A 14,449-nucleotide genomic window follows, 5' to 3' on the forward strand; every position below is an offset into this window, starting at 1 on the left:
TGCAGGGTTTGCATGATTGTGCATGTTTCCCTCATCTGTGAAAAAGCGCTGCTGCAGACTCTGCACTCACACATGTAACTCAATATGCATTAAAGATGCCATGAGGAGGATCTGTTTTATTGCACTCCTTTGCCACCTTGTGGCCCAGAGTCGTCGCACACTGTTGTAAATTACTATTAGTATGGCGTGTGTTTGTTTTGGAATTAAACAATGATTGGATTGAAACAAGTTTTCTTTGTTCAAGACAACTTTTTACTGGATACGACACACTGAGGTAAGGGACTTATCAGTAAAGTTACATAGCACTACTGTTTGAAATGTGACATCAAGCCGGCTATATGTTAGGAGGCAGCCTAGTGCTCCGACATATCTGTAGGCTAACGTGACAACAAGCAAACACTGTCTGTTTATATTTAGCGCAGCTGGCAGTCCGGTGCTCTAAGAAATGTCTGTAATGTGTAACGTTAGTAAATCCTGGTTATGTCCGGCCAGTCATCTACCAAGCAGAGCTAACATAACCTCACTCTTCATTTTATTGATAGACTCTCAAGTTTGAACAGACCACTGCAGAATAACTGCTGACTGTGGGTTGAAATGAACATTATCACAAACAGTTTAGACCCTGTGTGATAGTCTCCCTTTTAGCTTCCTTCTGTGCTGCTGACCTTTTTCTGTCTGACAGTTAGGCTCCTGTGCCCACCATCACTACAAAATTAATCACAGAAATCATTTTTAGTAGACAAAAACACAGATCTCTGTGTTTTATCTCTTCCCATTACTACATTCCGTCAGCAGCGTGGTGTTGTCATAGAGACAGAGACATGCCGTAAATCAATCCAGTCCTGGTCGACCCAAACTGGAAGCTAAGATGTAGCAATTTAAAATAACCTGTAACCAACAATATTGGTGCTCGTTTTAAAGTGTGGATTACCATCAGGCATGTATCTGGAAGGGAGACTTTTTGAAGATCGCTTTCAAACTCCTCACAGCCCCTTTAATATAAACACAGCTCTTCCATCCTTTTGCTGAGCGTGTTCTTAGCTTCACTGTATGAAGTTATCATTTAACCCGTGCTTAGGAGTTGCTTCATAATCGCTCAACCACAGATATTTCAAACAAAGTGGCTCTATTTCCTCACAGCAGCAAGACTGAACACATACTGACTTACTGTGAGGATCAGAGCTGATATTTCTGCTCTCTGACAGTTAACCAATCACATCGGATCTCTTAAGACGTCCGAATCCTTTATTGTAGTGACAGACAGCCCGGCTCAAAACTGTTTTTCAGTGTACACACTAGCTTACCTGTTCTCTGCATGTATTATTTTCCGCGTGTCTCCTGAATGTGACAGGCGGGGATGTAGCTCAGTGGTAGAGCGCATGCTTTGCATGTATGAGGCCCCGGGTTCAATCCCCGGCATCTCCACGTTTTGAACTGACATATTCCAACACGGCCAAAACAAAGGGATGATGGGAAATCCAGTGCGTGTGACACTTCTCACTCAAGAGGTGAATCAGGGTACAGCTAGAGCTCTCAGCAAGGACAAGTGAGAATGTGAGTAAAGGAAAAGGGGGTGAGCAGAAGCTTAACGTGAATAGAGGAAAGCATAATGTTACTTCTGATGATCCTGCAGAAGAGCAATGTTAAAATAAATCCCTACATGAATAAATTGACTTGTCTGTTTCTGTCCCACTGATTCTGACCCACCTGACTTCTTTATTTGAACCCTGTCAGCCCTTTCATTCCTCGGTCATTTGTTGCCCCCTGCTGTTACAAAGAGGCACACAGAGGCACAAAACAGTTTAACAGCTGACAGAGCTGTAAATCATGGCCGTGTCTCAAATTGTGTACTTCCGTAAGTGCACTTATTTGAAGTGCACTGCATACTAAGTTTCATCCTTGCATCCCTCACATGCGTCCTAGTTCCTCCCACCAAGTTTACATGGTAAAGGTGCAAAGAAATAAAGAGAGGGGAGAGGGAAAAAAAGAGACATTTTTCCCTCTGGATCGTTACATGTAGCACCATCTTTAATGAAGATTCATCACAGGATCACCTGTCAGTCAGCTTTTGTGTGTCTGCATGTGCATTGTAATAACTATGATAAAATGAAAATAAGTAACAGTGCTTTTTAACACTTTCACATGAAGAAAAAGCTGCACTCTGATTGTTCTGTGTCCTGTCAAGAAGTCTATAGATCACTTTACCAGAAAAATGTATCATTATTTGATTTTTTATTAATCATTTTGTCCATATCGAGTGCAAATCTTATTGTGAACTCTGAATCCTAGTATATAACCTACTTTATGATGTTTCAGAAACACTGGATATTAGTTATTATCAGGTTTTAGGACAAGTTTCTGGAAAAATAGAAGTTGTGTCACTCTTTTTTAAAAACACATGCTCTTGAATGAATCTGTAAAAGCTAAAAGTATATGTTACAAGTGTTTTTTTTCCCCAACAAACCTTTCCCTCAGTGTTAAATTTCATTCGTTAAAAATAGAAAATAACCAGGGAACTGAAAGAGAGAAATAACTGTTCACAAATATTTCTGTTCTTTTTATTGAACTATATGATTTATTACATTAGATAATGAATTTGACCAAAACACTTGAAAAAAAACTCTGTGGTGATCCACTGTTATACATTGTTATATTCAGTATTTTGTGCTTAAGACTCACATCACACACTTGTTTTCTATCAGCTTTATGATCCTCAGTGACTGCTTAAATCTCCATCTTTTCATGCTCATTAGACTCTGGTGATGTAAAGTTTCAGAGAAGTCTGAGAAGCTGCAGCATCCTATCACTGAGTGAAATGCCATATGGGGGCGTGTTTATCAGTTCAAAGACTTCTGAGAGGCCTGCTCAGGCATCTCCTCACTTATCACTCCTCAGATCAGTCTCCTCTGATCACAATTAACGCTTTGGGAAATTATAGCATATGGTGGCTCCCTAGAGAGGACTTACTGTAATTTGTAATTTTTCAATGCAGCATTTTTTCTGTATTTATTTCATTGTAATTAACGCATAGATAAAATACACATATCTCGAATCATATTAAAGCTCTTTATGATGCTGGATGGTCATCCTTTTTCAAGACAGGTGGTCTAATAAACTTGTTTAGTACTTTATGTACACATACTTTTTTTTCCAGACCATATTTGATATCAGACAGATGTACAGAAGGCAGATAGACATGTCCAGGATTTTCATTATTGGTCTCGTATATGCTGAAAACTTTGACAACAGAAAAAAAGAAAACATTTTCAATCTGGACCATTAGTAATACATCTTGCAATAACACTGAAATTGGAATGAATCAATTTTGAAACTCCCAAGTAAGCCTGTGTGTGTTTTTTTTAAACCACACATGCTAAAAAAAGAAGCCTTTCTTCGTAATATTTCAGACTGATATCAGATGTTTATAGAAGTAAACTTTAAGTGCTCTTTGAGAATCAAAGTGGTGCAAATTATGAGGGGACATGTTTGCTTCTTTGTGCTCCCCCTGCAGTCACCAGTGCTTATTTTTATACTGAAGTAGCTTTTTACTCTTCAAAATCTTTTTTTTTAATATAAAGATGACTTAGTTTGGTCTGGTCTGCAAATCTGCGAAGTTGGACTTTACAGTGTTCCTGTAAAATTTCTGAAGAATCAGGAATGGAGGTGAGTTACATACTATATATTTTTTTCTCATTGGGTTCAGTTCCTGGTATTAACTCTATTGGGTTCATACATACTCAAATTCCCAAAACCCTATCAACCAGACAGTTTCCCATATTTTAATGATAAATAATTAATCATTTGTTGCAATATTTTAATCGTACTTAAAAATGTAGATTAGTTGCAAAATCACAACATAGAGGGTTATGACTTATAACCCAAGCTCTACTGTATAGTATTTCAGTATCCTAAGAAACTCATATCTCGGAAGGCATCGCAACTGCTATCAATTGCACATTGCCCTCCAATAACACTTTTTACTGTGTGCTCAGCTGGAGAAGAAATGAATGACACTAGAGGAGAAAGAGTCACACAGAGTAAGGAGAAAATGATGCGATAAGAGAAAGGAAGAAAATTAGCTTGTTTGTGCAAACATTCTTTCATCTTTGAACATGTTACAATCTCTAAACATGATAAAAAAAAATACAAGTTTGATACCTACACTGCAAGTGCTTAAAAAGAAAAACATATTCTATACAGCAGTTGAAATTAAAAAAAATCTGACAATACCTTCCTTACCATGTGTCACTGAAATGCCACAAAATGTTTGAGAAGCATAAAAAGAAAAGAGCAGTCTTTTATACTCACAGCAGGAAAGCTACACTGTTTTGACCCTCAAATTTGAGGTCCCCAGCACAGATCTTTCTTTGATTAGCTGTTAGAGTGCAAGAACACTGTTTCAATACCTTCACATTGTGAAAACGAAAAACACATAAAAACAAACAAAAAAAAACTCAAAACACAAGAGGCATAAGACAGCGAAATTGGTGAGTCTGATACTGCTCAATGCAAATTTGTCTAAAAAGTAAAAGTCAATGTCAAAGGAGCTCAACTCTAGACTCATTCTGAAGCAAACCAGCAGTAGCTGAACTTAACCAGTTGTGGCAAACACTCATATCAATTTCATGTAGTTAAAATGTATCCTTAAGTCTGCAGAGGAAAAATGAACCTCATCCTTCCTTCAGCACATCCCCACCAACGTTTGAGCAGAAAGGTAGGATTATAGTAATAACATATGTTCATGTAAGAGTTAAAAAATGAACAAGTTCTGGGTCATGAATGAAGAGTTACATGATGCCAGCGCATGCTTTGATCACATTCAGAACTCAGGTAAGTTTTAGAGAGATGAGAGTGCATTAAAAACATTTTAAGTTCTGTTTTGCTCCCATTCACTCAAGGATTCAACATCATCAGTTCATCAAAAGGACTTCCCGAGAAAGAAACCATAGCATTATGGTGGTTAAAAATCCCTATGCTTTCATGTTGCTGAAGTCCTTTGTCAGGGTCCGCAGGTATGCATCATGAATGGCACCAAGGAAGGCTGCATCATTCTAGATAGGGAAAAAATAAAGACAAGAGTCAGAACAAACATGTTAAAACTATGAGAGTATTAACAAGATAACAAGAGCAATACTATGGCGGGGTATTTACTTTATAAAATCAATTTCAATCGGGTTCCAAGTCCCAGTTGGACAACCCCAGGATATTCAGTGACTTGTCCCAAAGCCAAGTTATTTTGCTATTTGCAAAGAGTCGTCCTATTGGAAGGTGAACTTTTGCCCCATTTTAAGGTCCAGCGCACCCTGGAGGAGGTTTTTGTCAAGGATCTCTCTGTGCTTTGCTGCATTTACCCGGTTCTTTGCCACCTCCCTGACTAGAGCCCTTCACCCCCGATCACTTATTCTAACCCCGAAGCTGGCTCCAGGAGGAGCCGTGTTGGCTCTTCTGTTTACAAATAGTAGACATCTTTGCTCTTTAGGACCTTCAAGGCAGCAGAAATTTTGCATCCTTCCCAGATTTCTGCCTGTAGGAACATCTCAAGGCTTATCAACGGAAACAGGATGCATCTGTGATCAGTTTCGGGTTTCATAGTAAAGGATGCAAATGCTTATGTACATGCATTACACAAGACCTTTGTTACATTTGAAAAATTTTCGAAAAGACCTTTTCACCTTGTCATTACATGGTATTGTGTGTGGAACTTTGCGGAAAAAAAGAATAAACTCTTGGGATTAGATTGTAAAATAAAATGTGGTGAAAGTTAAGCTGAAGGAATTCTTTCCAAATGTAATGCTTTGAGTATTGCATAATACAGGACAAAAATGGTACAAAAAAAAAATCAAGTCTACTTTGAACTGAATTGAAGAATAGCAATGAACAGATAAACATGGTTTCATCATGCCTTTTGTGGAGGTGAGAATCTCAAACAGGTAGCCTTTTTATAGGTTTGGGTTTGTGTGGGACCTAATACACTAGATGGGCTGGCATCTTACTGCAGAATGCTGTGGTAGCCATGCTGGTTAGTATTTCTTGAGTTTTGGATAAATCACCAACAGTGTCACCAGCAAAGCACCCCCACATCATCACACCTACTCCTCCATGCTTCATGGTGGAAACCACGCATGCAAAGACCATTCCCTCACCTTCTCTGTGTCTCACAGAGACATGGTGGATGGGACCACAAATTTAGACTCACTGGACCAAAGCACAGGTTTCCGCTGGTCTGATTTCCCTCCATTTCTGAATAATTCCCTCTTTCGTCAATGTTGGCCGTTATTAAAGCAAAAGGTGGCTTCTCTAAAGAGTCTAAATACAAAACCTTTTCTGGTTTGTTTAACACATCAGGTCATAACAGAGTAATACCTGACAGAAAATGACATTGAAACCTCATTTTGGCTTTTAAAGGCTGTGGTTTTAAATGTTTACTTTAATTGTTTTCAATAAATTGCTTGCTCATTTTTGGTCTTCTTCTAACATATTGAAACTCTACTCAGAAGCTTTTTAAGATCCAATTGTTAAAAATGTAAATGCATGCAGCTTTTTAAATGGTCTTTGAATTTTGATTATGTGTAAATCATGTGAAAGCAGAGATAAACAGTTCCTAGCTTTTTTTTTTTAATTTAATGCTGCTCTCATAACAAAAATGATTTTGTAATTATTTTGTACTAACTTTATTATGGGTTTTCTTAAATTTTTATTTAGTCCACAATCTGAAAAGTATTTTTTCTCAATGCCAAGAAGCCAACTGTATGTATTTCCCCCCATAGTGTACCTTAATCAGGTAGATAAGAGTCTCCTGTAGTTGTGTTTTGCTGCAGGAGGCTTGCTGAGGCTCTAGAATTCCTACAGAGGTGGAGGAAGGCTCAGAGGGTGCAGGAGGAAACCCTGATGATGCTGCCGTTGTCTTATTGATGGACTGCTGGAAGGCACTGGGGGAAAGAAGCACAGACATCTCACCTGCACCTGGATTCATGGCAACAGTCTAAAGAAAAGAGAAAATCAGAGAGAGAAAAAAATCAAAGGTAGGTAATGAATTCTATGCAGTTGTATAATTGAATATGTTGTGACGTAAATAATATTAATAGACAGAAACTCTTTGCTGCAAAACATTAAAATACTTATAACCAAACTGCTGTACTTACAGATGGCGGTTTTATTAGGTTTGTAGGCTGAGTGAAAACATCCATTTCCTTTATTTGCTGTGGAAGAGGTTTTACTTTGGGCTCTTGGAAGCTGTGGGGCGGAAACAGTGCACTTGGCAGAAAGTTTGGTGCAAGGACTGGTTTGTGGATGTTTATATTTAAAGTTGGGGCTGCCGGTTTGAGCGTGTTGAGCATCTCCTTTCCCAAATAGGTTGCCAGTGGTGCTGTAGATCCAGGAGAAGCAGCATGAGGCTCGAGGCTAGCAGGGGACATCATCAGAGGGGAGACTGAGCAAAGAGTTTGGTGCTCTGACTTGGGCACCACTGACTGGAAAACAGGGCTGGGCTGTAAAGTATATGGTGCTGGGGGCAGGTTCGAGGCTTGGTGCTGTGGGTTTGACCTAGTATCTGGGCCGTGCAGAGTGGAAGGAGGGTGTCGGTTTTGATGACCTTGAGTAGAATAAGACTGGTTCTGATGGTAAGAAGTGGAGGGGTCACTAGAGGAGGTGGTAGTATGCTGGACAGGCAGGGTGGCTGAAGTGGTGTCCTTGGGCAGAGATGAACCAAAAAGCTCTTCAATTGTGATCTGCTTCACAATCGAATGAGAGTTCTGGTAGGTCAAAAAAGAAGGAAAGAAAAGTAATGAGTAGATCTATATACACAAGACAGACAGAAAGGATTGAGCATCTTTCATGAGGGCTGACCCACAAATGCATGATAATTAAGTAGAGAATTCAAGGCAGTTCATGTTGGTGCTGGAGGTTCACTCCACAAATGTGCAGATGACAAATGTAAGCATACATAAAAATAAAAGTTTTAGATAGATTTTTCTACATCCATGTTTCTATAATGCAAATACCTTTTCAGATTGTGATGAGCAGTGCTCCTGTTCACTTGTGTTGACAGCTGCTTTTACATTCAGTTCTGCAGAGGTATCTCTTTCACCTCCCTGAGCCTAGACAACACAAACACAAGAAGAAGGACAGATTTAAAATGTTGCAAGATATAATGGAGAAGTTATTTGACGAGAAGATAGGTTTGCTTGATGTATATACTATAAGCTACTTAGAAAATTGGAAAGGAAAGCTATCAGGTTTGTGTTTAAAAGAAGCAATATTTACATTTTATTAAAACTAAAACTTTGTTGAGCAGATGAAAGAGAAGCGTAACAAGAAAAGTCTCAATTAAATTAGATGACATGACTCCTGCACCCCAGTAGGACAGAGTACCAGCTCCATTCTAATCATGATGATTAGCTCAACACTGACGTATTTAAACTCAATATAAATTCTCCTACAATGTCATGTAGTGATCAGAAAGAGGTGTAATACACTTGGACGAAATGCTATATCTATTATTGAAGTCTTTTAACTGTGGGGAGAGTTGTTTATGAAAAGTAGGAGCAGTTACTTGTCTTGCTGCTTTGTGTGAGTCTCCTGTCAAAAATGGTGAATCACAAAAATTAACACAGCATAACTGCAGTTTTATATCTGGTGTGACGTTGTGTGCATCACAGTTCAATTAAAGGCTTCAGCAAACATCAGTAAAGCTTCATTGCTGTCTGGCTGTGGATAGCTACAATACTCTCACTCCAGTTTGGTGGAGATCAGAGGTGCTGTGTGACTGTGTTCATGGCTGTTTCTGGGCACTTGTGTTGTGTGGGCAGGTTTCAACAGTCATGTGGCAAATGTGGACTAAATACCAGGGCTTTCTCTGAGCAGTTAAAACCAAAATAGGGTAGAAATGTTGGGGAGGCAGGAAGCCACTAAAGCTCTGTAAAAGATTATCTATATATTGATGATAAGAATGAGTATTGTGTATTTTCTCAAGTACTGATACTGACTGAAAGGGAATCATCTGGGTATACAAAAGGTAGAAACATAATACATAAATACATGCCAAATGTTCTTAAGTATCAGTTCCAATACTTATTTCTACCTAGAAACAACCAAAATCTAGTGAAACAGTTCCCCAAACTTTTCCATCCTAAAGCTAAGATTCTGTGTTGTTAATCGTTAATTTGGTAGAGCGTGTCTCCTCACTCTCTGGTATTCTTCTTTGGCTTTGCTGAGCAGCTCCAGGATGTCGATGGACCTTGGTTCTGCAACACCATTAATACTCTCTGGCGACTCTCTCTTGGCGTGGTCTGCTTCTTGTTTCACAATCCTAGGGTAGAATTTAAATGTTAAATTCTGTCAACACAATTTATTTTTAACTGATATATGAGAATTAATATTTTAATTAGGAAAATTCATAACTTCGTCTTAAGCATACAACTAGCGTCTATGGCTAAAAGTGAAGAAAAAGTCCTCTTTCAAGCACAGTCACAGTATGAAAATGGAAGGCTAATTACTTGACCATCAGCTGAGCGATCCGTTGACAGTCCCTCTTGTCATAGAACCAAATACTATAGATGCCCACTGCAAAAACAAACACAAACACAATAAACTACATCATTTGCTAGAATAATCAACAGGTCATTATAGCAAACACTGCACAATTATGCCTTATTTGTTTTTTTTTTGGTGTTACTTCCTGTTTTTTTTCATGCTTTAAATCAGATACGAGGACAGTGGATAGTGCAGGAAACAGGGAAAGAGAGTGGAACGACATGCTGAAAACAGGCCACAGGCTGGACCCAATCGCAGGCCACCCACTCAAAGGCAAACGAAAAGGGCCAAAAAAATGTTTGTTAGACTGGCTGATGCATATTCACATATAATTCACTTTATTACACTTCTACCCTACCCATGTCAGTGTCCTGGTTGTGCCATCTCAGTCTTAAAGTCTGAATACACCTCTGCACAGTAGCACAAACAAACAGCAGGAAATGGAAGCCAACAGGCTGCCAGGTTTGTTTTTAAAAGGCAAAAACTTTGAGCAGAATCAACTCATGTAAGACTGCCATCCAATTTGACTGATTTGGGGTCAGTGAGAGGGAAAGAGAGAGATACAGAAAGAGAAGGGACAGAGTTCAGGCGTAATATTAGTGATGGAGAAAATATTTCTTAAATGTATGATGGTTGCTTGTGTTTGTGCCAGTGTGATGAAACAACACTGTATGTGAGGTCCATCAGGAGGCTGAGATAACCTAGCAACCACAGTGTGTATCTCCCTGCAGAATCTACTGCTACCAATGGGAATATGAAGGGGTGTAAACAGGTATATGTGTATCAGTACACTGCTCTTTCTGAGTGAGACTCTCAGTTTGTGTTCAGTCATACGTCTCTGTCAGCAAGTTCACAGGTATTTTAAAGAAGGAAACTTTGAGCTAATTCCTGATTGGTGTCAGCCTCTAACCATCCTTTTTCCTCTACCTAGTTCACTACCAGGGGAGGATACTCAAAATCACTGAGGATTAATTTCTTTTTCTTGTGCTTTCTCTCCGACAACATCATAAATCTGGATACAATACCACAAGAACCACAACTTCACAGGAGCTCAAAGGCAAAGAAAAGCAGAAAGGTACTGTTAATCTGACCTTTAACTGTGTGGATTTGTAAGGAAACTACCATTTGTGCTGCACAAACAGCACAAAACCCCTGTAAAACTATTACTAGCAGTAAAAATCGACATTGCTATAAAAAAGGTGGAAGACACTTTTAGAGAAAAATCACTCAGGCCTATGTCCCAGATTTGACTGTGTGCTGCCTGGAGTTGGACTCTTCAACAAATACTGGAGGCTACATTTTTTCACTTTCTTTCATCTAGCAGCAGCTGAACTCATTTTTAGGGAATAAGATGTGGACCGCAACCCTTGGACTCAAGTAAAGCTATAGAAGAAGCTACTACAATAAAACCACTGACAAAAGATTATAATATGCCTTCCATGCCAGCCAAATTGATGTGCAACCCCATTCCCACCGGGGAGCAGTCTTCTGTGACACTGTCCATTGCCATGCTGTTTTTCCTTATAAGCAAACAAATGGGAAAACATTCAAACTCTTTGTTGACGGCCTTGGTGAAACTCCTATTCAGACTTTTGATAGATTATCACAGTGGAAGTACCGTCAGTCACTTTCTCAAGATCTGACAAATTACAACATGGCCTCAGTTTTTTCTTACTTTCTGTAGAATTATTTCCAAAAGACTATGATTTTTGCCAACAGCTTGTACAACTTCATATGATGTATTAATCTGAAAAATCACAACTTTTATGATGGTATAAAAGTTTATAAGAAGTCAGATTTATAAAAACAAAGATATTTACTTTTTTTACCAAAGCAAAATAATTTTTCTGTGGCCAGTTAGAACAGTCACAATCTGGTTATCATATTGTGAGAGGAAAGCATACTCAGAAGAAGTTTTCCAGCTTAATGACACTCCAAGACTGCAAGCTGATTCCAAACAAAGGAGGAAAGAGATGTTTCGGAGAACTTTGGGCCGATGTTTGTTCAACATATTCCAAGGTACCATTGTTTTCTTTTTCCATGTGTGCATTTGTGGTGGTGAATTTATTTAACATATAAACAGCTGTCCACTTGATGTGTTATTGACATTTACTCATTTGACTTGTCTTTGATGAAGCTACGTCTTGTTACACCAGGGCAGGAAATTCAAAACAGAAACCAACTGTGATTCTAGGCAACAATCTCAAGTATAGCCTCTGTCATAACAAATTTTCCCGGCATGTTGCACAGCATGTATATTGGTGTGATAAGAGATGATCAAAATTTCATTTTCTGGGAAATCTCAAATCTCTATACATGTAGATTCTCAAAGGATTGTCTATGGTTGACTAGGGCTCAAATGTAATTGTGCTTTTATACCTGTATACTTGACTTTACAAAGTTGCTGCTTTTAGCTACTCATAACTAAAATACTAGATGAGGCTAGAAATCTCAAATTATACCATACACATATGTCTAAACTATGAATGAAATATATAGTTGTAGTGCCACTGTGTAACACTTACGGTTGCCATTCCTGTACAGCAGGAAAGGATCTTGCAGCTGGAATTCCAAGTCTTTGTTAATTGGCTCCACCAGGTTTTCTGTGCTCAAGCGGTTCATGATGGTGAAGCCATGATGAGGCGAGGCTGACCTTAGGGCCAAAAAAACAAAAAACAAAACCTCAAACTCAAACAACTAAAACAATCAATGACATACAGCTTGTTAAATGATAAACACCACATTTTTTCCTGAAAAAGTAATGGAACCATTGTGTGAAGTTAACATATGCAACTAAAGCAGATTAATTGCTACCATATACTTTGTTTGACCAAGGTCATAAAAGGGAAAGAAACGAATGACAGTTATTCAAAACCAATGTCTTTGCTGGGATTACAACACGAGGGGCCTTCATAAGAACCACTCTGTCTACAAAGAGACAGTTTTTACAAAAAAGATTTAAGATTGGCCTCTAGGAAAACAGCAGATGATGTTTGTTTACAAAAACTGTGGCCTACACACGTGCCCAGAATAACGTTACGTCAAAACGTATCGTAAAACAGCGGGACTCACATGGACAACTAACATGATCGTAGTGATTGAATTATTATTTACATGCTTACCTTGCATAAACAAACAGGGTTCCCTCAATTTCAGTCTTCTCCTGAAATAGTACACAACCATAGGTGTCAAAAACAACTACCACTGATTAAAGACGTGCTACATGATAAAGGACAGATGTACTCGATGTTGACGTTAGCTGATGTATCGCTGCCCTTTTAAAAAAATATAAAAGAATTAAAGCACTTAAACACCTTATATGGCACCATATCACAGAAGTGATTTGATGATGTATCTAAATTTATTTACATAATTCTTCGTTTATGTAACGTAGTGTAAATCTAAAGGTAAACATTAGCATTAGCATGCTAGGTGTCTATTCTACTGAGCAAATCTCGAATGTTTTGCAGTGTTCTGGAAAACCTACCCATTCATTCGCTTTGGAGTTGAAATTATATAGAGCGACCTGACCGGTAACATCGAGCAATTTGTTAATATACGGGTCTTGTCTCTGTAGCGCTGCTAAACTCATCGTGTGTCCTGCATTCACAGTCTCCATACTGGCTGCGTTTGTTGCTCCTGCACGGACGGACTTCTGAAGACACTAACAACTTCCGCCAAACCTCTCCCGTCAAGATGATAAAAATAAATACATAGAATTGACAGAATATATATATATATATATATATATATATATATATATATATATATATATATATATATATATATATATATATATATATATACATACACACACACACACACACACACACACACAAACACTCAAACAAATTTAATATTTTATATATTTATTTGTATAAGACTTGACTGGTGTTACTCGATGGAAAATGATTTTGAACAAAGGATTAATTAAAAATCTAGTTGCAGTAAAGAAAACTGGCCTAAAAAAAGTGATCATAAAAATCATCTCTTAAAAAAGATTTTAATTTTTTTGTCTTGCCTTGAATATTATCATGGGAAGGACTTTGGGGAAATTGCATAGTATGCTAAGTTAAAATGGTAATGTCTTGTGTTATACACATCCCTCAATATTTGTCTGAAGTCCAAAGGTCACAGGTTAAGGTGAAGCTGGATGGCCGGCCTGTTTCAGGCAACATGGAAATACTACAGCCATACCAGCATATCAAACAGATGCACTCAAACTACATACCGCCCCTGGGTCTCAAGAGGGCACGTCAAGGCAAGTTTATTTGTAGAGCACAATACATACACAAGGCAAACAAAGTGCTTTACAGCTAAATTAAATAAAATCATAATATGGATCAGTCTTTCTAAGTCAGGTTTACACACCATTCCTTTAATTCTGGCAATGTTTTTAAGATGGTAAAAAGCTGCTGATGTTATTGGTTTGATGTGGCTCTTAAAGTTGAGGTCTAAATCCACAATTTCCCTGTTTGATGCAGTGGCAGAGTGAAGGGCCCATGTTCGCCTGCCGTCATTGACATGTAGATCTGAGTGTCATCTGCATAGTTGTGGGAGGACACATTATAGCTGTGTATTGGCTGACCTAATGGGAGCATGTACAAATTGAACAATAGGGGTCCCAGGACTGAACCCTGGGGAACCCCACAGGTCATAGCCATTTGGTCTAAGACACAGTTACCAATTTCAACAAGGAAAGTCCCGTCCTCAGGATAGGAGACAGCAGATTTGGCAGCAGGATCAGAACAGGAAGGTTAGAAAGTTTGATTCTGTCAGCAAAAAAAATCCGAGAAATGTCTTAATTCAAGATATTGGAAAAAAGAGGCCTTAATTGCTTGTAAATTCCTTGAAAAAAAAGCCAGTGGGGTAAGCAAAATTTGCTTGACAAGTTTTGTAAAATTAGAATAATGTTTTG

The 14,449-nt window shown here is 38.4% G+C and overlaps 1 protein-coding gene and 1 non-coding gene across 2 annotated transcripts; one reads left to right on the plus strand and one right to left on the minus strand.

Annotated features, from left to right (window-relative positions):
• The first annotated feature begins 1,353 nt into the window (after positions 1–1,353).
• On the plus strand, positions 1,354–1,425 carry trnaa-ugc (transfer RNA alanine (anticodon UGC)). Its single transcript has one exon. It is a non-coding gene; the product is annotated as a tRNA-Ala (tRNA).
• A 1,119-nt stretch (positions 1,426–2,544) lies between these two features.
• Positions 2,545–13,194, minus strand: dcp1a (decapping mRNA 1A). The gene is made up of 9 exons (XM_074682469.1): positions 13,019–13,194; positions 12,654–12,694; positions 12,057–12,184; positions 9,495–9,561; positions 9,184–9,307; positions 8,001–8,096; positions 7,143–7,751; positions 6,773–6,982; positions 2,545–5,051 (listed from the first exon to the last, which is right to left on the minus strand). The coding sequence occupies exons 1-9, from the start codon at positions 13,148–13,150 to the stop codon at positions 4,971–4,973; spliced, it is 1,488 nt and encodes a 495-aa protein (XP_074538570.1). The 5' UTR covers positions 13,151–13,194; the 3' UTR covers positions 2,545–4,970.
• Between the last annotated feature and the right edge of the window lie 1,255 nt (positions 13,195–14,449).

This window comes from Halichoeres trimaculatus, unplaced genomic scaffold (assembly GCF_033239565.1).
Source record: "Halichoeres trimaculatus isolate MK-OKI-2021-1 unplaced genomic scaffold, fHalTri1.1 fHalTri1_scaffold_11, whole genome shotgun sequence".
NCBI lineage: Eukaryota > Metazoa > Chordata > Actinopteri > Labriformes > Labridae > Halichoeres > Halichoeres trimaculatus.

Coding starts and splice junctions, on each gene's coding strand:
- dcp1a (XM_074682469.1), bottom strand. CDS start 13,150: ATGGAGACTGTGAATGCAGGACACACGATGAGTTTAGCAGCGCTACAG. Junction 12,695..13,018: donor ACTCCAAAGCGAATGAATGG/GTAGGTTTTCCA, acceptor GTACTATTTCAG/GAGAAGACTGAAATTGAGGG. Junction 7,752..8,000: donor GCTCATCACAATCTGAAAAG/GTATTTGCATTA, acceptor TTGACCTACCAG/AACTCTCATTCGATTGTGAA.